The 24,881-nt window shown below is 43.3% G+C and overlaps 1 protein-coding gene across 1 annotated transcript in view; it reads left to right on the top strand.

Moving 5' to 3' along the window:
* The window catches only part of LOC106746426, a 154,084-nt gene that overhangs the window by 110,546 nt on the left and 18,657 nt on the right, over positions 1–24,881 (top strand). The window contains exons 5-8 of the mRNA XM_014623032.1: positions 12,763–13,023; positions 16,673–16,830; positions 18,770–19,016; positions 21,499–21,614. Of these exons, the coding sequence (XP_014478518.1) occupies positions 12,763–13,023; positions 16,673–16,830; positions 18,770–19,016; positions 21,499–21,614 (782 nt within the window). The remainder of the gene's footprint in view (positions 1–12,762; positions 13,024–16,672; positions 16,831–18,769; positions 19,017–21,498; positions 21,615–24,881) is intronic.

Raw genomic sequence — 24,881 nt, 5'->3', positions numbered from 1 at the left:
GGGGGGGGGGGGGGAGAAAGCAAGAAAAAATTGTCGCTCCGAGGTGGAAGCAGCGGTAACATTTCCATGACGTCGGGAAGGGCAAGAGTCGTGGCTGAGTTCCAAAGTGGGGCGGCAAATCAAGTTATCAACCACTCAGGAGGTAAGGGGGCCATCAAAGAACCGTTTAATGCGATCGCGCGTAAATCAGGTCCAGACCGGCCTGCCGTCTCCGCCGTTTCGCTGGATAGCGAAATACCCTAAGACCGGCGGTGCCGTCAGTGCCGCATCAAGGGCCATTAATTGCGGTCGCGCGACCGGTACGCGCTTGTCCTTGAACGGGGCGACATTAACGACCGTCCGTAGAACGCTCTGTTCTACCTGCTCCTCTGTCCGCCAATTAACGCCGCCGAAATTGGCCCGTCGTCGGATAAAATCGCCGCTTGATTAATTCGCCCGCTCCCCTCCCCTCCCCGTCCGGGTGTGTCCTTTACGAGGCGGCGAGTTTTACGGAGTGCACGGGACGAATCCGGCCTTCCACGGAGGGAGCTCGAGAGATCGCGCGAGGACCGAGAAATTCGCCACATCGTGACGACCAGATGAGAACGGTCGGTAAACTTAGGCGTTAAAATTTGCATCCTTCCGGAATTTTGATCTGTTTCTATTTACGTTCATCGTGCGCGTTTGAGACAGGAAGTAAAGTAAAAAAACACATTATTTAACCCCGACCGAAGAAACGTGGGCTACATTTTAATTGTTTGTAAATTAATGATACGAGAGAGGCGCGGAAGTAAGATAGTAAAACACGTTTTAATTACAATTGTTTATTTTCACAATTAATACCGTCGGAGAAAGTAAAATTCCTTTTAAGTAGTACATTATTAGACGGTTCGCAATTTCTCATGAGTTGAAACGGAAGATTAGAATTCGAGGTCTCTATTCTCCTGCGAGTAATTAAAACACCTCACGTCTTACTTTCGTAAACTATCTTGCAGGATTACCATGTGTACTAATTCAAAATGACAGAATAGTTTTTAAGAAAATGATTTTAAAGAAATTCCCTTTGACGTTCCCTGTATTGCGAAAGTTAGACCAAAGCTTTGATGTTAATTGTTACGTTTGTGATCAGCAGCATGAAATTAACTAGAATCGACTAGATGCAGACGAAAGAAACAATGTTTGTGTTGACCGGTGTAATCGACCCGCTGTATTTCTGACATTTCCTCACGGTAATGATCCTTACGAGGGAAATCGCCTGAGCGGCAAAAATAGCAGGTAAACATGACGGTTGAATGGCTCCTGATTGTAATGAAGATCCACCCGCTTCTCGGGTGGGATCGCTTAATGCCGCTATATCGAGCCGCGTTCCACGCGGCGAGATTGCGCCGGGCGTTTAAAATTGCGGATTTAAATGTAGATAGCGATTAAGATAGGTAAAGCCGGGGTATTAAACGGGGGGAGGGAGGGGGGGGTAAAACTTTAAACGAAGTTCCCGGAATTCACGGTGGCTAAATTTCATCCGCGGTTGAGTCGAAAGTCTTCGGGCATAAGGGCCCGATTCCGCGCTCGGGCAAATAACGATTACCGCGAGTAAACCGCCCTGACCGACACAAGCCCGGCACAACGCGGGGAGATACGAGCTACGTATCTCGCAAAAGTAACGTTAAGAGGACACGCTCGATCTCGCCGTCGAGTTGCGAATTAAACAGGACCGGGCGATACACAGGTAGCCGGGACGATATTGTTAACTTACAACAGAGTACACATCCCGTAAGTAAACTTCTGATCTTTCGATAACGGCGAGCGATAGAGGAACTACTGGGAATAATCTCGGCGGAAAAAGCAATTAAACCGAAGTTCCTGCCAACTACTACGAAACCATCGCGCTGATAGACGCGCCGCTCACCTTGGCTTACCCTCTCCCTCTCTCTTTCTCTCGCCGGTATCCACCCGGGGAATCCTCGGTAAACACAGAGAACGGGGTTTACACAGGGCCCAGCGGCTAGTTAGTTTCTTCTCGCAAACCGATCATCCCCTCGTCCCTCATCCAATTCCTCCCTCCGGCCGCCGGGCCTGGCCATTGTACTTGCTGACCGACCGAGGTGACGCGTCGCCTCGCGCTTCGACCCCTATGAATCACTGCGAAAACGGATATCATCTCGTGCGGGAGCGTGGATGTGTTTATATGTGTGTGTGTGTGTGAACGCTGCGTCGTATGCGCCGACGTGAACGGAGCATGTTCAACCGCGCGTTGGCCCGTGTTCAACCGCGGTTCGAAGCGCCGACGAGGTGGTGGCGAACCGAGCCCCGGGATAAGGTGTGTCCGGCGAAATATCGACGAGACGCGACCGCGACGGATAAATAATCCGCGACCGCGATCGCGGTCGAGAAATACGATGCCCCGGAGTTGCTGCGCCCGCAACGATCGCTAGCTCACCCGACCTTCCGTCGCACGAAGGTAGAATCGGCAGGTAGCGGCGGGTTTATCGACGAGAGCGCGCGTTGCATTTGGCGGTTATTGCGCGCTTCTTCGTGAAGGGGTGGGAGAGAGAGAGAGAGAGAGTATGAAAGAAATTTGCGACGGCCCATTGGCCATTCTCGAGAGCCACTTCTGGATTATTGGGGATTTCGGATTATTGGATGATAGCCAGAAAATTTGCCCGAGATGCGTCATATACAGGAAGGGCGGACAGCCTCTTACACCGTAATCGTTTTATTGAAACGATTTAGATGTATATTTGCACAGCGAAATCTCCTATTTGCCGTCGGTGTTATCCACGCCTCTCCGAGGATGTAGGAGAGACCGGGGATTACATCGTCACACTTATTACAGAGGATAAAACGGGATAACGGACGTTCACTAAAGCGGAAACTCTCATAAAATTGGTAAGAAATCGTTCGGATTCAGGATACGCTTAACGCTTAATGATTAGCTACTAGTGTTTACCATAATACAGACCTGTGCAAAGAAATAGAAAAATATGTACCAGAAAGGCGAATGAAAAGGCGAAGAATGAAATTTGACCGAAAATATCCTGACCTTGGGGTAATACCGGTCAGCGGTATTTGCAATGTATAAAACTAGAGAAGACACGCATTTCACTGAGAATCGAACGTATATTTATTAAAGAATAGGTATGACGATAGAATATTTATTTAAATAGAATATTTGTTAAAGTAGAGACAATATGATGAAAATTTCGTCTCAGCCAAATTCTTCACAGAATATAACTTTTAATCACTCCAGCACTCCGACTGACCGGCACTACTCAAATTACGTGTTCCCACAAATAGGTTGACCACGTTGTAACGAACCACCAGTTCAGGAAACCAATATTCTTATCGTATATTTAAAGTGATTTGAGTGACACTGCAGAAAATGATGCAATAATTTAGCATGAATAAATGTACCGACTTACTACGTTTCTTCAGTTTTTTTCGCGATCGAAAATCGAGGTATTCGAGTGCAACGAACTGTTATTCGTCCGCGAACATTGATCATCCGAACGCTGAAATAAATGATGGACATAGATAATTCATTATTACCGTCTGTTTGACAGTTTAATGCACGTTGGGTAGATTTTCACAGCTCGCGCGTGTATACACACGACGTGCCTGGAATGCAAAGTGCTCGCAAATTGCGAAGATGGAAAATTACGCATAAAACGCATATGCGAAATGACACTGACTCTATTTAAAAGATACAAAAGGCGTTACCCGTCACGTGAAATAATGGCTGGAACGTCAGCGAAGTTATTTCACGAGAGAAATGGAAAATGGTTGCAACTCCGTAACGACATTTTAAATTATTACTTCTTTTGTTCTGTTCAATTAAGTGGAGTGCTCTTGAGAGATCTTTCTTAGGTGAAATGGTTTCGGTAGCGTAAAGCATTTCAATTTTTTGAGCTTTGAATATTTAGCATTTAATGTTCCTACTATTGTTCCTTGTATTCTCTTTGCGTCGTATTTCGTTTGATGCATAATACGCAGAAAGTCTCAGTATCAAAAACGGAGGGATAAAGAGAAATCGTAAAAATGGAATTATCGGTTCAACAGTTTTCCCTCGTTGCTTCATTTTGCGTGATTTACGAAATATATTTATCACGCAAGTTTTATGAAGCTTCCAGAGTACAATTCTCGCGCGAGCTATCGATTGACTAAGAATAATAGACTAAGCCGAACTGAGCGAATATTTCATTCGTTGTAAATTATTAAATAACGCGACAAACGCCATGTCTGCCATAAATTCTCAACAAGTTTGCCATTTTATAAAAAGTTAAATTGATGTTCGCTTCATTTCATAAATTATAAAAATGAATTCATCCGTAATGTTTGTTTTCTCTTTTTTTTTTGTTCGGACCTTTTGTGGTTAAAATACAGTGTTGTATTATACATTTATATTCCCCTGTGCAATAAATGTCCCGGGTATTGTATTGTAATTTTTAAATGCTGGAATGACGATGTACAGTAATGTTGCATGTCGAACAAATTCGAATGTCATTTATAATACATTTATGTATATTGATATTATATAATATTCGAAAATATCCTTTCTTGTTTATAATTTATTTAATGTCGAAAGGAAATTTAAGAATATTTTCAAGAAAGGATATTTTCGAATATTATATAATCTATCAATATTATATATAATATATCTATTATATAATATATCAATATTATATATAATATCAATATACATAAATGTATTATAAATGACATATGAATTTGTTCAACATGCAACATTACTGTACATCGACATTCCAGCATTTGAAAATTACAATACAATACCCGGGACATTTATTGCACAGAGGATTCATCAAGAAATTTTCAATCTTTTTTTAAATATATAATAACTCTTCTCTATGCTTACATATATGATTATTTTTTTTAATAAAATACCTTATTATTTTTTAACACAATATCTACTTAAATATTAATTAAATTAAATAATTAATTAATTTCGGTACATTTAACACGTTGAATGCCGTAAAAGTCACCGGTGATCGTGGAATATGTACAAAAAAAATATTTGCCTACATTGATAACAGATAAAACGTGTACGATTTATTCACAATGATCGTTTCTTCCCGGTTCCGAATGACATCTGCGAAGGTCATCGCTGCAGATTAGCCTACGGCGTTACTTTCGCCTCATAAAGTCTGAATATATCACCGCCGAGCGTTCATTTTTTTCTCTCGCCTTTTACGCCGTTCGCTTCCTCTAGGCTTCTCTGTGCCGAAAAATCCGCGTGCATTACCGCACACATGGCACGCTGGCAATAAACATCCACTCCAGACGAGGAAGCGCGGTATGAGGATGCACCATTTTCCAGGAGTTTCCTGGAATAGAGCGGTTAGCTCGTTCAACTTCCGGCAACCATGCGAGCTTCACCCTTACTCCACAGAGCTCTATGGAAAATTCGATAGCCTCCCTAAGCGAGCCGTCGATCGTTACCACGAGGACCACGTATCCTGGCAATCGACAGAAAAAAAAAAGGAACGTTCGGAGAGCCACTCTCTATTTCTTTTTTTTTTACGACGTCGTATTTTATTTTAGACGTAAAACTATTTATTCCCTTTATTGCCTCGCGAAGTCTGGCGCGGCAATATTCGGCCTTCAGGAATTCCCCGTTTTTTCATTTGACTTTTATTTTCTTCGCGGACAAAACGCCTAAATTTCGGCGAATTTTTTTCATTCATTCGACTCACGCGTGCGGTCAGTTGGATTTTATCAAAATCTTCGTAGTACTAAAAGATAAGTCGGTATCAATAAGGGTGAGCTTATTGTCACACTTTTTATACATTGATTAAAAAAAAGGATGATACCAGCAATCTGCATTGTAGAGAATATTGCTCCTTTATTCATGAAGTGAGATATAAGCTTTGTGACAACTAATTCATGTAACTTTTAGAGAGTCTCTACAACGTAACTTAATTTGTCTACGACTTCCTGCTCTCTCTCTCTCTCTCTCGCTCTCTCTCTCTCTCTCTCTCTCTTTCCGTTCACCTCGTTTATTTTTATCACACACTTCCAATCGTACCACGTACGATCGTATACCATCGATATTATCTAATTACGTAGATTTCGAAGGAGAGACTTCGACTCGGCCGTGACTTCCAGCCTCTTTAACGACGTATACGTGAAGGCAATGCGATCGCACCGTGATATTTTTCCGAGTCGAGTGGGGTCGGCTATCCAATTTCCCCGGCATTAATTGCGGCGCGCGACGCGCAGGGTCGTCCTTCAGCGTTCAGAAGGGCGGCCGTTAAGGCGCCACGGCAAATTCGATGGTCGCGCCGAAGGGAAAAGGGCATCCCGCTCGTTACCGGGAGAGCCACGTAGTCGTTGGAAAGTGGCATAATTCGGCGGTGGAGACGCGAGCGGCAGCTCGAGGCGGATCGTGCACACTCACACACACACAGAAAATCATGTCCACACACACACGAATGTTACCTGTGCGACTAATGCACCCGGTGCAAATACGCGCCGGCACCTAACCGCGGCAGCGTGAAGCGAATATGTGCGCGATTGTGAATTCGTGTGCATGAGAGAGAGAGAGAGAGAGAGAATTGTGTGTGTTCCTCGGTGTGTGCGCAGCCGTATAGTCAGGATTTCATACCGGCGGGATGAGAGAGGACTTCCTCCGTGACAGAAATTGCATCGTCTCCGCGGAAATACTAAAGTCACCGACGACACGGTACGGACTTCGCGATACGAGACCTTCGCGCTGCATCGCGCCGACGACGAGCGCCCTCGGACCAGATATTATCAAGCCGAATGAAATTCAGCGGGTTACGGCTCTCATGTCTACGTAACGATGCCCCTGGCCGACGATGGGAACAACGGCGACGGGGACGACAAAACCGCGAGAGATCGGCTATCGGGGCCGGCCGGTGTCGTAAAGTATTTCCCACCGCGCGCCCTCGAACACGGCTGTTATTTTATTCCCATTGGAGTTCCGAGCGTTCGCTTTATTAATAGCATCCATAACTTACCGGTAGTAACGTATGATAAGAATAATTTAACGCGAGGGCGAATTTAGGATCCTTAATGATAAGGAAGTGCCGGCTCACGCCGGTATTATCTGTTTCTCCGTGAAATAACGCCCAATTGAATTTGCGCCGGGGGAGGGTGGGCATTAAATTGGTCAAAGAATAAGGAAGAGAGGGTTAAAAGTGATTATTTAAGATGAAAGAAAGCGCGAAGTACTTGGAGAAATGCCACCAACTCCTCTTACAGAGACTGGTTGAACAGAAATCGATTTTCGCTTTTGTCGTAACATTTCGCGCGTATCGGAGAAGAAGTAATCGAGGCAAGTAAGAGCTCAAATGTGCGTATGTTTTTGCAAACAATATTTAACGCGACAATTGAAAAGTGCTTACAATCATTAAGATCGAGCCTCGTTTCCAGTCTTGAATATTTGCACCCCCTTCGGCGCATATCGCAAAATTTCAAAGTAAAAAGCGTACTGCTGTCGGACAGTTTATATATAAATATATACCGCAATTGCGAAACACTTAATATCGATATCTAACTTTCCAGGCGCTCCTTAAGTGAATGATTAAAATGAACGTAGTCTCTCAAAAGAAAAAAAGTCTTGTCAAGCAGACGTAATCACTTCGATCGGACATCGACACGAAGTACGGCCGAAATAGATAGAAACGTACACAGAAGAAAATCTCCAAAGAAATCTCCTCTGTTTATGAGAATATTAGTCTTGAATTGACATTGATTCTTTTCCGTGCAACACACGCCGTGCTAATCGATCATCGTAAAACGCGTTATCGCTCGGTAGCGCAATTCCGCGTTTCTTCGTAAGAAGGAAACATCACGACGAAAGTTCAACATTTCCATGCAGAGGCGGACCCGGGCAAGAAAGTTCATCGCAACTTTTTGCTCCGAAAGCGCTCGCGTGCTCTCGCCGTCTCTATTGTCTCCCCCCTCTCTCTCTCTCTTTCCCTCTCTTCTTCTCCTTCTCCTTCTCTCCCGCTCCGTTTCTTCCGCTTTAGAGTGCACGTCCTTGCCAAGGGTAGTTCAAGGGAGGGACCTATCGAGCCGCTATTCGAATGCGGCGCGCGTAAGCGAGAACATCCGGTGCGACGACGTGCGGTGATTTTTGCGGCGCCCATGAGCAACGTGGGGTATTTTCGTCGCGACCTCGCAACGTAGCGATTTTTCCTCTCGGGAAAATCGACAGACTAATCGTCAGCTCGCGCGACAAGGCGAAGTCGCACAGCTATACTCCGCCCGTGTCTCGTCCTTGGCGAGTAGTAGCGCGCGACGCGTGGGCTTTCCGACCGAGCCGGCCAAAGTTTCATTCACAGAAGAGCTCCGGCGATTACTCGCCCTCCCAAATGGCGCATGGTGAAAGAGAAAAGCCGGACGGACGGACGTCACTTCTGCATTGGCGAATTTAATGCGTTGCAGCCGACGTGCTCCTCTAAGCTCGCATCAAACGTAAATAAAAAGAGCGTAAATGAAGGGGGGGGCCTTCGGAAGACCGCGCTCCGAGAAGGCTTTGCGTGAACGAGTGATAATACTTATCCGATTATTTCGCGACACGCTTTGTGCTTCCGAAAGCGTGTCTGCATAAACCGACTCGTACGTAATTTTGCCTCGATCGATCGTCGTTTTAATATTGATTTCTCTCCGTGAAAAGGGAGAATCGTGAATGATCGCGACCGACACATACCGTATTCATTCTCGCTCGACTCCGTCGTGTGTCTGACAAATTCGGCGCGACTTTCGAAACTCTTCGCGTGCAAGCAAATTCCGATGAAAGTTGCACGCGGCTTGGCAAAGACGGACGCGGTTGTGTAGAGCGTTTTCCTGGAAGCGGCGGCCTTCGAGCGAATTGAGTCGTCGTCATTAGGCGACACATCGCGCGAATTCATTTCCGCGAGTTTTCGGCGGACGGAGATTCTCAGCTTGTTAAAAACCGTTGCTAATTTTATCCGACGCGCACAGAGCGCCGAAAGAAGCCTCCGTAAGCGTCCGAGCACACGCCGTCCTTGGCGCGATCCTGGCGTCTAGAATAGGCCGGCTATTTTTGGAAACGTATTGAGAACTATTTACGCCCAAGGGTAAATATATCGACAATCGCGCTATAGCGATTAAGAGTCAATGTTTCCTTCATCGTCTCGGCGCGTCGTTCACGTGATTAAATCGGTGATCGATCGAAGGCCAAATAAAACACGAGGAAACGACGCGAGAACGCGATCGGGTTTCATCAACGATACACGACGATTCCACGATTCGGTCAGCTGAGTCGGTGCGCCAACCCGTATTTCGTGTGTTCAGCGGCCCCGATATTTATTCGAACGACCGTCGACCTCGTCGATTCGACCGCTTTTTTCTCAGTGTAGACCAGGTAATATTTACCTGACGGCGAGTTCAAATCGTCGATAAGATTAGTCCGAGTTCGACGAGTGCACCCTTCCGCTGCAGTTTTAAGAACGATGAGCAAAATGGACCGATTTCGGCGTGGCAACTAAAAGAAGAATGCCTTCTTCTCTTCTAGCTTTCGAGCTACTGAATCTGATTCGGACTTGAAAAAAATTTGCTTTCGTCGGAAAAAATACGAAAATCAGCGCGTGGAAGTGTTCCGCGATCAGTTCCGCGCGTTGCGATGAAATTGAATCACGATCCGCGGGCTGTGGATGTGAAATGAAGAATTCATCATCGGCGCGTATGCATCAATGCAACGGACACCCGGCAATCGCGGCTTCAATAACGTGTAGACACGCATAAGGGCGTGTAACGTGGATAATAGGATGATCCTGTGGTTGCCCAGGGTGATGTCTAAATGCGCATAGTCAAGTGGGACCGGCGTTTCATATACCGACGGCGTGCACACACACACATGCACACACTCGATCGTACGCGCTCGTACAAACACACGGACGAGAGAGAGAGAGAGAGAGAGGGGAGGAGGGAGATGAGGAGTATCTAACTAGAGCCGCAGAAGATAGAGTGTATCCTAACGATCGGTCTCGTCTGAATAATTCCCGGATAAGTTTCGTACGTGCGGAGAAAGTGAAGTCGCGCTTGCATCTCTACGGCCTCATTATAGATCGCATCGCGTGGGTGGAAATTTACTGGAACAGACAGCGACACGTTCCGCCCTTGCGATTTTCCAAAGGCCGCCTTCGTCCCGGCCGCGCCGCGACGCACGTCCGCGATAACAGGCAACACTCTAACGCTATTTCTTACTTGTTCTTCTTCCGCCTCTCGCACGAAAGAGTGAGGTTGAGGGAAAGGGAGTACGGTGGAAGCGATGGCGGATAAGCATGAATCAAATAAAATTTCAAGGAGAACGCGTCGCGCAGCGGTTCGAAATGTAGCAAATTGCGTAGACGTAGCGGATATCGCTCTCGCGTAAATAAGCGAAGATGCAACGGTTTTATGTTACTTTTTTTCTTAATAATGAAACCGGAGCAATTTACGGAAACAGAGCCCCAAAAACCGACGTATCTGTAATTATAGGAAATTACGAAAAGAATAAAAGCACTGAAATTACATTATTCCGTACATTTATCATATATCCTTACGTGTTATCTTTGGTTTGACATATTTCATAAAGTTTTACAAATTCTACGATGCATATCCCTTTTTTTTATTACGCGAAAAGGTTTGCTTCCACCGAGGTTCTTCGCGTCAGTCAAATTATTTCATAGTTCCGGAAAACTTTTGAGATTCTTTAGATAACGATTTTGAGACTTCATCGCTGGTATTTCTCAAGTATTTCTCACCCACCCAAGACACACCGCGCGGATTTGCCTCTCTTTGTGCGTTAAACGCGACTTGAGCGAGAATTTCCGCGATTCAATTTCCGGTGTGCGCCCACCGCTTCTTTTGCTTTCTTCGTATGCGCCGAATAGAAAAAGAAATTCGGTGACACCCGGTGCCAAATATCCCGCTCGTCCTACGTTATTACGAAGGCGTCACGGTAACTGTGTTACCGTACTCTCCCCTTGACACGTATTATATTACACCGAGGAAAAAATGCTTTGTAAGCGTTACACCACGGCGGTAACGCGGCAACCATCGAGAAAACAACGGCGCAGCCTCGCCGTCGCTTCTGACGAAGAATTTGGCCCGCCGCCAGACCGACTGCCGAGGCTAACGACATTGGAAAATATCTGTCGAGTGATTCGTCCGGGAGCGTAAAAGACGTTCGCGTTAGCAAAATTCGCGGGGGGCGATGCGGCGAAACGGAGCGGACGTGAGAAGAAAAATCGCGCCACGTGTCGTCGCATCGCCGAAACGTCTCGGCGGGCGAAACCGGGAAACCGACGCCTCGTGCACGGGTTGATCGTTATTATGCGTCGCGATGTTATTAACCGCGCCGGATGGTGTGATATCCAAGCACACGTGTGGTTTCGCAAATCGGATAAACCATAATATCAAATCGTGCGCATAATTATTCACTCATTGAGTTGCAAAGTATCGCCGCGGTCATAAATTAATCGAGCCTGTTGGTTAACCGTAATCGCGGTTATTTAAATAAATATCCCCTACGGTCATCATCTCGTTTCAAATCAATCAGTAAAATTGATTCCCCCGCTCTCATTATTGCGCTACATGCTTCACCGCTCGTATGGAATATTTCAAAGGACGACACTCTCTCTCTTTCTCTCTCTCTCTCGCTCTGCATCGCTGCGTCGTTCGTTGACTTCGTATTGAGGTAGTGGTAGCGTAAAATGAGTTTTTTTTTTTTAAGAATCCGTTGCAACCTGCGTTACATATAGATTTGATTATGACCTTACCACATTGGCGCAATTAAAAAACGATTGACTTGATACGAAGATATTCATAATATTCATATGGTAAATTACTCAAAAGAAATAGTGATTGATTTATGATAAATGATAAGTAAAAGAGTAAATCAGATTTCGTGTTTTCATGATGTTGACGTAATAAACGCACAACTTTCCATCACCGAGCTTCGAGCGGTGCAGAGGGAAGGTCGTACAAAAGACGTTATGTAGCAGCGGAAGGATTCGTATAGGAATGAAGATTTTAACAATCGCGTTTGTTACATTCATCCCGCGTTACTTTTGCCCCTGATCACCCCTATGCATATATTTGAACACTTACACACCTCTTCCTCTTATTCGGCTATCTCTATTAGACCGAAAAATGCATAAAAATATTACTAATAAGAAAAATAAAGAGTCACAATCTCATATTTGTAATATTGTACACATACGTTCATCTCAACTTGGTTCGAATTAACATTTCTAATTTCGGTAGTGAAATAAATGCGCGGGGATATCATTTTATTCGGCAGATATTAAATTCACGAGCGGCCGGCTTCCTTTCTCCGCCTCGACCCACGGCGATTCTTTACATTCGATCGCATCGCCGTGCTAGAATTGTCGAACGTATTAGCGATAACGAGAAAAGACCATCCTTCATTCTCCGTCCTCGCAGCGTCGAAAGTGGGGAATCTCGCAACGACAGCATGGTAAAGCGAACGGGACCACGTGAACCAAAGGATTAACGAGCGCTCGGATGGAAAAAACTTCTTCCCTTCCCCGTCAGATAATGTCGCGCGCGAGCGACACGGTCTCGTAAACCTCGCGCGTTTGCCAACCTAACCGTCCGACAGCTTGATCCTCGCGCTCCATATCCGCGCCGGAGGACGAACCGCCGCGAACACGGTCGTCAAATTTGTCAACCCTTCGGCCCGCATCCCCCTCGTCCATACTTTACGGTGGTCGCTAACGGCTGGCCGNAAACGAGAGAGATGCCGGCCGGCCGGCATCTCTCTCGTTTCAGCTGATAAAGGTATGCTGCTGAAGCTCGACTTCCGGGACAAGTTCAAGATCGAAGACAGCCCGAACTGCCATTTCGATTTCCTCGAGGTACGTGACGGCCAGCACGGCTACTCTAATCTCCTCGGCAACTTCTGCGGCCCGAATTTCCCCCCCGAGATCACGTCGAAGACTCGCTACCTCTGGCTGCATTTCCACAGCGACGAGAACATCGAGGGCGAGGGCTTCAGAGCAGTGTGGACCATGATACCGAGACCGACCCATCGTAAGTTTCGAAGTCGAGCGGAGTTCTCTGGAGCGGAGGCACCGTCCTCTTCTCACGGCCGGCCGCTGTGTTTTTCAACCAATTAATCGGAAATGTGATTCGCCTTAATTTCGTTCAAGTTCGAATCTGAAATTCAGTTTAACACTATTCCTCCTTTCTCTCTCTCTCTCTCTCTCTCTGTCTCTCTCTTGCGTGAGTTCTCTCAATAAAAGCACGAGCCAGCGGCTGCTTGGCCGCGCTTCATTGACGTTGTTGATACATTCCTACGAAGGGGAAAGGAAACATCCGCCGATAGAGCGAGAGCGAACGGGCGCTTTCAAAGCGTTTCATTTACCGTAGTTATTAATTTACTCGACGACGCGAGCTGCGCTCTCGCTCTCGAGAAGGGGTCTGGGAAAAAATTATTTCGCGAGACTGCCCGGCGATATTGAAGCTTTAAATTTCATTAGTGTCCGTACAAATCAGAGGCTCGCCGACTTCTCTCTCTCTCTCTCTCTCTCCTTGTTTCTTCGCACACACAGCCAGGAATTTGTCTCGGCCATGGGCTTCGTTCGCCTAACTCTGATCTACAGCCGACCGTTGCTCGAACACGAGGCTCATATATATCCCGTGGACGCGTAGACCGCAAGACATTAAACCGGTCGATAACGAGCTCGAAATCTTGCAGTAGCTCTTCTCGTCTTGGTTCGCATGATTCTCGCGGGCGAGCCGAGAGAGAGAGAGAGAACTTGTTGCTGCGATAATTAGCCCGACACAATGGCGATTGAAACTAATTTCCTCAATATACGTAGTGTTAATCTAATAACAGAGCATAATAACCGGCGTGTAACGAAAACATAATTGGCCTCCTCACTGAGCAGAATATTTCGTTCGTGGTAACGTTAAATTGGACGTCGAGAGGAGTAACAAAAGATAGAAATTAGGGGTTGTAAATGAGGATCAATGGTAACAGTAGAGGAGAAGCGGTAAAACTGACCACGTTTCTCGGCTGTAAAGTATCGAACTCTTGACCGGACGGAACATGAACTTCGTTTACCGTTTGTGCACCAGCTGGACTGGTTTTCCTTTGCAAGCGCGTTCGGTTGTGTCATCAGCGTCGTTTGCGTTGTTTCGGCTGTTATCGATATTTCGTTGAGCGACCTTCCTGTGAAAATTAAAACAACAAATCACCGACAAGTAATTCATATCGCACCACTGTTTTACGTGACAGTTTCGAACATTTCAAGTCACTTTAGATCTTTTAACAATTTCTACTCTCTGTCACTGAACCATGCCAAAATGTCGAGTAATTCTGTAAACCGATATAGTTTACAGGCCTCTCAATCGACATATCTGAAATTTGCCGTGAAATATCCACTTCACAGAATACAATCCAGGCTACCGGTGACTGATTCCTTACTCCTTTCCTCGCTTGTTTATTTTTAAGATCATCGGAGAGAAATCAAGTAATTTCTCTTCCCTTTCCGAGAGACGAGGTTAACGAGCGCGATGACAACTAACGATTCGGAAAATTGCGAGACGCTTCGGAAGTGGATGGCCGGCGCCAGCCACGAGTGCGCCGCCGTGCGGTAAAATTAATTTACAGTCAACCGGCGAAACCGAGAGGATTATGAATACGCGAAACACAAGGGAACGGCGAGACTGGTTTTAACCAAGCGTCGTCCTTAGATCGATACACGAAACAACGGGGGGAGGGGGGGGGGAATAGAGACGGGCGCGGTCAGCGCGATCAAACAATGAAAATTTTATCTGGTCGGCGGTTGATTAACTCGATCGTTACAGAGCTCCAATATTGATGTTCAATATTGGAGGACGTCTGGCATCGTGGACGTCCCCAGCCGCGGTATTGCCACATCTGACGCGCTTTCCACGATGTGCTTTTGTTAATGAACATCTGTTCTTTAATGAGGTTAAGAAAGAGATGAAATACGAATCGAAAAACGCGCGCCACGCTTTGTTCCCCGCGGCGTGCGCTTCGAAATGTCGGGAAGCTGCGGTGAAAGTCGAATGAGTCGAACGCGATAATTGATTTGTCCGCGAAACGCGCCACGATATCACATCTGTGCGAAACGGATTGGTTTAAGATACACAACGATGTACCAGTTGTGCCTTATGTTCTCTTCCGGTTTACTTCGTCGTTTTTGATATCGGCTTTCTTTCGGACACTTGCTACCCGTCGTTAAATTTCGCTTCTTAAACTCTTTTCTGCCATCTATTCTCCGTTTAATAAAATTATTTTCGTTACTATTACAAAACTGATTTGTTGTTTTCAGTATTTCAATAATGATAATTTTTTCCTCTTATTATTCCTAAAGAATATTTGATGTTTAGCAGTGTGTTTGTTTATTTTTTTCAGAAAGATTATTGTGTACCGTGGAAAAGTTTATTCAACACGAATAATCGTACTCTTGCTGGAAGAGTTGGATTCTTAGCTTTTCCGAGAATTTTATAATTTGTTGTTATATTTGTTCCGCTTGGAGATGTTAATTATGTCCAGCCGTGATCGAAGGATTATGGTAGCCGCGCCATAGCTGTCCGTAACTACTTGTCCTGCACGCAAGCCACGGAAGTTCAAAGATCAGTAGAGAGTACTACGCGCATGTAATAGCACATTCATTATTAATAAAGGTCACGTTGAAATCGCACGAAAATGTCTTAACTCGAAGAAAAGTTAGCGTAGAGATGCGAAGCAAAAACGGATCTTTTTCCCCCTGTTTATTCCGCAAGACATTGCGTTAATTGCAAGTGCACTTTTCGTGATACGCTGTATATAAAGAGTACTACAAAATAATATGTCATTAGAATAATGTATTGCGCGAAAAAGAAATGATCTCATTATATGTCGTTGCACTTCTTGCCGTATTTAATAATTATTAATAATTATTCATGATGATATATCACTGGTTAACGCAAAAATTATATTCTGGGTCTAAACCGTTAATTCTAGTTAATTTCATGTGTGGTGTTGATCACAAATATAATACTCAAAATCCAAATTTAACTCTAATTTCTATCATATAATAATCATATAATAAACAACAATCAAAGAGAAATTCGATATTTTAGACTTTCGTGGAAAAAAAGAAATGTCTCCAAAATCATTTATTTTAAAGCCAATTTTTTTACTTTGAGATGATGTGTATGGCAACCCTATAAGAGTTCACAGATGAAGCGTATGTTTTAATTTTCTGTAAAAAAATAGAGACTATTTCTATTTTTTCGTTGTAACATTCTTTATTTTGAGACCGTTAAAAGACGTCTGATAATATGACATCAAAAAAAATTTTGTTTCTTCGACAGTATGAAACATAAAAATAAGAAATTATACTAAAGATATGTTTTGTTCCGTTATTTTCACGTTTTATACCATTAATGAAAAAAATTGAAATATAGCCTATTTTTTTAATTGTAGCTAAGTAATTTTTCTTGCTGTCATTTTCCATTTTTTAACGCATGAACATAAATGAAAAGAATTAAAGTTCAAAGAGGATACAATTTATGATACGAAATTGATCAATTTATTAATCATCGTTTACCGTCGAAAGTAAAAATAGCAATATCAATGTAATGACGAGCAATCGAACATCAATATGAGCGTTCCCGTGCGAGCTTAGGGAAAGTGTAGAACTGTAATAGGTGTGATTCACAGCGGGCGTACCACCGGAACCAGAACCGTGCATAGTTAACGTGACGGGTATGCAGGCGATAATTCAAAGCAAGGACGTCGAAGAGAGGAAGAACCTGGCCGACAAAGAGGGAGTCGCTTTGGACTGCATGTGGGTCATCCGAGTGCAAGAGGGATGGAAGGTATTTCTTCTTTTGCAATGGTTCTCCCTTAGCGATTAGTCTCCATTGGGTAAACACATCAACGTCGGAGCCTCTATCGGAATTTAATATCGACGCATGGAGCGTGAAGCGTTTCCCTCCTGATATTCCCTCACAGTCGTATAATGTTGCAATCCTTATATGATTCGAGCTTACTTCACTACGGGGCATATCGGATCGATACGAATGTTTGTTATTGGCCCGTAGTAACGTGACTTCAAGTGCCATTTCACTCAAGGTAACGCGTTTCTGAATGATTTACAATAGCTCTCTTGGCTGGGCGCAGCGCGGAAATACCGGAATGTCTTTGCGGAAACTGTATGTAGGAGAAAGGGGGATAAGATGACGATGTGCTAATTTTTCTAGGTTAAAAACAAGTAACGAGCCGGTGCCCGACTCATTACAGAAGACTTCAATAATAAAAATAATTTGACTTCAATCAACGATAGTAGATAATTTAATAAAAAATACATTTTGGACATATTCATATGCAATTTGGAGACATTTCCTCATTTGGAATTATACAATTATAATATATATTCTCTTTTTCTCTATAAAAAAATCTACTATATAATATATATAAAAAAGAAAATATATATATATATATAACGTATTTATACGTAACATATAAATAATATAACATATTTTTTATTTCTTATACTGCAAAATTTATTTAAAATAAATAAACATAGCGTCCATGAGGTAAAATGACAGATATCATGTGTAGGTACGACGATGCATTGGTACATATTGTGTTTTAAATTATACAATTATAAATGTTTTATTCTTGTCTAGATTTTTTTTTTATTTTCATTTAGTTAAATTGTCACAAATCTCATATTTTTTCCTTGCAAATAATATTTTTATTCGTATTTTTATTTTATCTATGTGTTTATTTCATTCGTATTTTTATTTTATTTGTATTTTATTATACCGAACAGATATTAAAGTAACAAAATAATATGACAAATTTTTGAGAATTACTTTACTATGCGTAAAAGAATTATATTTTTAACTTTTATCATCCTACCTACTACTAAAAGTCATCTCATCCACGTGTGAGGGCAAGGTTACGAGATTGACACGTCCTCGATAAATTTAAATTCAACAAAATTGTAATTTGTTTATAAATTTTTCCGTTATGTGTGTAGATAATATGTAGATAATAAGTAAGGCTTCAGCTACTCCGAAGAAATGAATCATTATTTTCACATTACTACGAGAATGAGGAAGAATCAACAAACCTTATGATCGTCATTTAACCCCTCTTCTCCCCTATCTATCTCACGATACCCTTGAGTAATCGCGATTATCGTTTGCCTCTTAACTAATAACGGCGCCGGGCCGGAGGAATCTCCCGGTTTTCGAAACACTGTTATTAAAATTTTTAACGAAGCTGAAACATTTCGCGATCTCCCGCTGGAAACTATGCGCAAAATTACCCGTTTCCTCTCGAACGACAAAAGTCGAAGTTTGCGCGCGTTTGCTTTTTCCGAGCTACGGCATTCTCTACCGAGGAACTACCGCCGCGCAATTTTGTAATCGACAGCCGGTTGAACAGCCACGCACGCTCTCGAATTATTCGTGCAGCGACTGTGTTTCATATTCTCTCCGGGGGAACGTCTTTGACGTCACCTCGGCAACATTACGCGGCCCGTTTGTTGCCCGACCGGGATAGACTTCGTCTGCCGTGAAAATACAAGTGCTCTCGCGACGGCGCAATTGTAACGCGGACAACAAGCGCCCCGGCAATGAGCGAGCGAGCGAGCGCGTTGCTTAATTGCGTCGCAGGATTCTTTGAGTCGTCAGTCTCTCGGTTTCTCGGTTTCTCGACCGCCTAAGGGCGGTAAACCGAGATGCGCGCGCCTCTGTGTATATATGTGTGCACTTGGGAAAGTGGAAACCCGTTTGCAATTTCCAGATCCAGCTGACGTTCGACAGTTTCAAGCTACAGCGGCCGAACGAGTGCGAAGCCAACTTCGTGGACATATTCAAGGAGCGCACGGACATGTCCTCGAGGGAGAAGAATTTCTGCGGCAGCATCGCCGACACCGTCGTACTTTCCAACAACATCGCCCACATGAGGTTCTACGCCGAGCCGAAAGCCGCCAACAGCACTTTCGAAGCGGTAATGACCGCAGTCAGGGACAAAGAGAGCGGTGAGAGATGTGAGTATCCGAATAATAATAATAAACGTGCGTATATCTTGAATCAACGGCTGCCGTTTCCGAAGCGGCGAGCTTCACGAGCCTGCGAATCGAAGCGATCATTAAGGCGCGTATACACCTAGCGAACAAATAACGAACAAACAGCGAATGTGGACGTTCGTTGTTACGATTCGAAAATGTGTAGCTTTAGCGAATCCGAACGGAACGTTTGATTCGCGTTCGGGCCGATTCGCTCTCGAGACGTTCTCTAGGACAGGAGAAGTTCGCAAACATTCAATTAGCTATTAGTTGTGATTTGTTTGTACTTTTAGATTCAACAATATATATCAATTAGATTCAAGAGTTCCCTGAACGTTTAGTAGTACCTGACGGTAGTCTTTCGCTTGGCCAAAATGGAAATTTTAATTTTAATTTTAATTTTAATTTAACGCGTTCCGCGTCAAAAAATTTCGCATGATTTTTCGTTCAGTTCACGTAGCTACGAATGGCATCCACATAGCAAAATATATTATAAATGTTTTTGCTTACACTAGAGGATGTTTTTAAAAAAAGCAAATAGCATAAAATATTTTGTGAGATAATATTGATGCAAAATAGAATATACGCGAGAGATCGAATTTTAATATTAAACGAGACAAAAATCTGAAATTCACTACCTGAAATTTTTCGAATAATACACATTCACATCGACGTCTCTGCCGAAGGTTCCCCGGGATATTCCGTATACAATCGATATTTTTGATAGTTTTTGACAACGGCATACGAGTTCGCTCTCGATCGTTCTAACTACGCTATCCAACTGATCGTTGCGGTCGGACTAACAACGTGGAAATTGCCTACACCCTGTGCCCCGAAAATATCAGCTGCAATTCCACACAATTTTTCCCCGGTGTCCCACTTATTGCGTAGATTTTTATTCCGCGACCGCGCGTATTACGGGACCGGCCATTTGAAAACACAGCCGCTGCGGCAACTTTCCTTTTGACTCATCGTGCCGTATCAGTTTAATCCCCCGCGGGATTAGGAAATGACTGGACGATATTTTAAACGTTGCTACCCCGGTATAATAATTATAGTTAATTAATAATTATATTCGCGAACTAGTATCGCTGCTTATAAAATTAATGCAATTAAAATCTTGAGATATAATGCACAATTGGATTAACGATGTTAATAAATATCAATATATACTCTTTATTATAATTAACTTCTATACTAACTCCAATTGCCTCCCTCCCTTCTTCTCACCCCTTCTCACCCCTCTCTTCTTCTTCCTCTCTCTCTTTCTCTTCCTCCAATCTCTCTCCCCCTCTCACTCTTCTCCCCCTCTCTCTCTCTCTCTCTCTCTCTGTCACTTCCTCTTTTAAAATAAGTGCTTCATATTACCGATGGTCGACGAATTTTTCAAAGGCTGAGCGATATTAAGTTATTACAAGACAAAGGCTCACATTTGAGCACTTTTAACCTATAATTATACGCATGCTTCATTCAATAAGTATCTCACGGTCACGGCGAGGCTGGATAATCGCTGGGTAAAGGAATCAAATTTCAAATTAATAGCCGCGCACTCGTCTGAATGTTAAATGAGGTGGCCCGCAGAATCGCAGTTACGTGTGCGGAATTCACGGGTTCTAGTACGGCACGAGAAGAATTTCCGGCTTTCCGCACCTGCCGCCAACGCGAAACTAATATCGTGCCAGCGACTACATCCCGGTGTTCGGCAATTCCCTTATCTCAGCCGCCGTCGTACGATAAAGCTTTAGGTTACAATTTTCCCATGCGGGCTAAGACTATCGCGATTATTTCACAGGGGAAGATTCACCGTAGAAGCTTTAGAGAGATTAAGCTCGCTATAAATCTGCTGGAAATTTTATATACGTCACGTCTCGAGTATGCTAAGGAAATTACACTTCTGCCAATATCGTGAAGATAACGAAATATCACATGAGATAATTAGGAGCTTAGCTGAAGTATAGTTGAGACTTAATATTTAACACTGTTTGGCACTCACGGGTCAAATTAAACTGAGTGAAACGTCCGTGTCAAATCCGAGAATCACACGAGTGAAAAATTAAGATCCTATAATTGTCGAATGTTGAATTATTGAACTATTACACGAATTAACATAGATTTTTCTCATAAAGTATTCAACAATTTTTTTTACTTTTTTCTATTCAGAATCAGCACGCTGTCTTCTTTTATCCTGTCTGTTTTATAAATAATATTTCGGGCAAATTCTTCAAATTTATCTTCCGCACATCCGAAACTACAATATCTCACAGACCCAATATATCGGACTAAACAGCAAAAAAATCAAAGTGCCAACTATGAGTTAAGGATGAAACGCGATTGAACGGAAAATACGTGTAGATAGGAGAAAAAGGCGAGAAGCTCGAAGCGTCTCGTACAATTTTGCAATATCCTAATCGATACGAGTAGTTTGAGATATGCACAACACGACGTTCCTTTTGCCATTTTTCAGCATGCAAGGAAAACGAGTACGACTGCGAGGATGCTACGTGCATCGCCGCGGAATTGCAGTGCAACGGGAGGGGGAACTGTCGCTTCCGGTGGGACGAAGACGACGCGACGTGCAGCGTGAGTTTTAGCTTTGTCGAAATCTGATTCAATACCGTTCTACGAAACACTATCCAATTCCCGGACTCGGACGATTTCCGGCGCGTCCTTCCACCCTTCACGCCCGCCTCGCGAGCCACCCTTCTCTACTCGTTTTACTGGTTCTCGCCTTCTCGTAAAGAGTAAACTGGGAAAGTTAAATCGCGCGAGATAGCGCGAGCGAAAAGGACCGTGAGATGAGTATGGACCGTGAGGCCGTAAAGATAATTCATGACGTTTCGGAGACGTATAGCGATTAAAGGGGTGGGAAGAAGAAACGGGGATAATCGTGCTCATTTGAGCTATTGAGGGAACGAATTCCAGAGGGAAGGGTCTGTCGCTCTTGAAATTTTTGTCGACTCAAATCTTACCCGGTACAAAGTGAAAAGCGGTAGTATTTTCACTCGAAGCGATTGCGAAAATACCGCCACTTGAAATCGCAAGAGTGAGTGTTTCACTCAAGCTTAGAGCGGATATGAGTGAATATCCCAGTCGTTTGGAATGAATACGTTCCTGTAACGATGAAGTGTATTGGATTCATTCTTCAATTCCGAGTGAAAATATTCACACGACGATTCAGAGCCGAGAATTCTGTTTCTAACTCTGTACGAGTGAAAAGTCACACGGATTACTTTATCTTTCGAATAAACTTGTACTCCAAGAAATTTAGAGAGTAATCGTTTAACTCACGGTCGGCATTATATAAGAATGAAAGAGTTTAGATATATATATATATATATATATATATATACATATATATATAATATATATGTATATATAAATATATAGACGTGTATGTGTGTGTGTGTGTGTAGTCGTGAAATTAGCCCATTTACGTCTCTAAATAACGTTTCCACTTGCTACAATTTAGTAGCATTTCCTGTTAGTTAAGCAGTCTCGTTCGCACATGCCTTCGTTTTGTATCACGAAGGTGTACGCGATACTGCAATATAGGGAGAACGATACGTCGCATCGTCTTAATTGCCCCCGAGCTACAACTCTACTTGCTCCTGATCTTCCAGGTTAATTAATTTATTCGAGGGAAGTTTTACGGCCCTCTAGTTTAACTGGCACGACGAACAAGGCTTCTCGGAACACGTAATCTCGGGACGGCAATTTGCTTCCTCTGACTGCGAGCAAAATCAGTTTTGTAGGCCGCGCGCTTTTGTCTTTTCGCGTAATTCTCTTCTCTCGCGTTCTACTCGGCCTTTACATCGTTGTGTTATCGGACGTTGACTTTATTCCGATTTTCATGCTGCTAATTTTCTCCCCTTGTCGTTCCACGACGGGGAATGTTCGATTTGGAAGAAATAATTCGTAGCCCCGATTAAACTTTCAACGCGACTTTGCTTAATTCGACGTTTTGACTCGCGCACTCGATCGCGGAGATGAGCATCTTTAAACACAAAGAACGGTAATTCGATTCTTGAAACCGCTGAGAGATATCGCAGAAGGCATGAATTATCTTTAGAAACGGTAGTCTCTTTAGAATATGGTGGGGAGTTCATGACCTTGATAAACGTCGCCGGGAACTTTGTAGTCTTTTAGGTGGGATTATCCAGGGAGTTTTCGGAAAGCTCATTTCACATCGCCCAGATTGAGATTCAAGATATGAAATCCTGCGGGAAGGTACGTTGACGAGACGTAATCATTTGACGACTCCCTCGTACCGCGCTTTACACGCTCTCTCGGATTGAGGAAAAACTGCGAACGGACTTCCGACATTCGCGGCAAGGCGGCATAATTTGACCTGAGCTTTCTTCTTCGTCGAAGAAAGGTTCGTTAACGAATCGGAAGTTACTGAGCACGAGAATCTTATCATTCTTTTGCTAAATATAACATTCATCACAGTATTCATATTAAGATAGCCGGTCCATAAATTAATTTTCTTAGAAATCCTTTCAAATTTTAACGGCATATTAATCAAAATACACGTATATAAAATTAGAAAGAAAATTGACCATATCAAAGCTGAGATAATTCAAGTCAAAGTTAGCAGTCGTAGGGACGAAGATAGCTTCCGTTTTTATTTTCAGCGATTAAATTACTACGGTTTTAATGAATAACGGATAAAGATGATGATAAAAGAGACTTATGAAAATATTATAAAACAATTGCAAGATTAACTGTCTAGTATACCAGAAATTGATACGTAAAATACACAATCTCTGATAACGATTGAAATATATACGGTAGCTAACATGTAAAGATTTAGCAAGTATTGTACCACAGATTTATATACGTCGATTGAGTACTTCCGCAAGATGCTGCGTACAGTGACTAGAGAGAGAAGTGTGTCTCGGGCAATCCATCTTTGTCTAGCTTTAGTGTTAAACTCCCACTTTTCTTTATGTGCGACGAGGATAGCATGCCTGCAAACAGTGGCAGAGGTATATAGCTATCTTTCAGTCTTGTCTTACGAGCCGTCATAATAAAGCACAATCTATATACAGAGTATCCCGGGATAAGGAGAACACTTAAATATCTCCTTTTAATGATATAAGAAGTGTATTTAGAGCACAATTTGAATAGTTTCGAAGGAAGAATACTGCGGAAAGGAATTTTTCTTACGATCATTTTTTTTTTTCGACTGTTTTTAAGGCTTTGATCCAGGTTCTTCGTGTTATATTAATTGGTATCTTTTTCATAGTATTGTCAAGGAGCAAATATTTTAAGATAAAGTCAACGTAATTTAATATTCCAAACCGTACGATCAGTTCTTTAACAATCGAAGGAGCCCGATCGAAAATATGTTACAAGAGTTTAATGTTGAATAAAATACCACAAGAATTTCTTTTCATTTCGTTATTATAACTCGTCACCTTTACATCTCCCGTCATAAGTTAATCTTCCTATAGTTTAGAGGAATGATAAATGATAAGAGAACGTCCTACAGTTGTCAGCTCTCAGAGACGCGACACTTTTTCATCCGTCATGAAAAGTATATTTCCCGAGCAATTATAACATATCACCCGCGCATGCATTTGCCGCCTCAATTATGCAGTGCTTCCCGATTAGCATCTCCGCGACGGCACGTCGCGGAGATGTACGCACGCTGTAAAATTTAAGCCGCGAATCGCTCTCGAATATACTTACCACGCCGACGCAATGAAGACTTGTATCAAACGTTGATGCATAATTTCACGCATGAGACGTTAACGCTAAATAGCGCCGTGGAGTGGCGCGTCCTTCTGCCAGAAATTAACCATAGTCTCTTATTTGTTGTAGAGCCATACCGCGAATCCGGGA

The sequence above is a fragment of the Dinoponera quadriceps genome, unplaced genomic scaffold, assembly GCF_001313825.1.
Source record: "Dinoponera quadriceps isolate SergipeBrazil2010 unplaced genomic scaffold, ASM131382v1 scaffold566, whole genome shotgun sequence".
NCBI classification, from domain to species: Eukaryota; Metazoa; Arthropoda; class Insecta; order Hymenoptera; family Formicidae; genus Dinoponera; species Dinoponera quadriceps.
The sequence above is the reverse complement of the archived record's forward strand: the minus strand, read 5'-3'. Positions and strand labels throughout refer to the sequence as shown.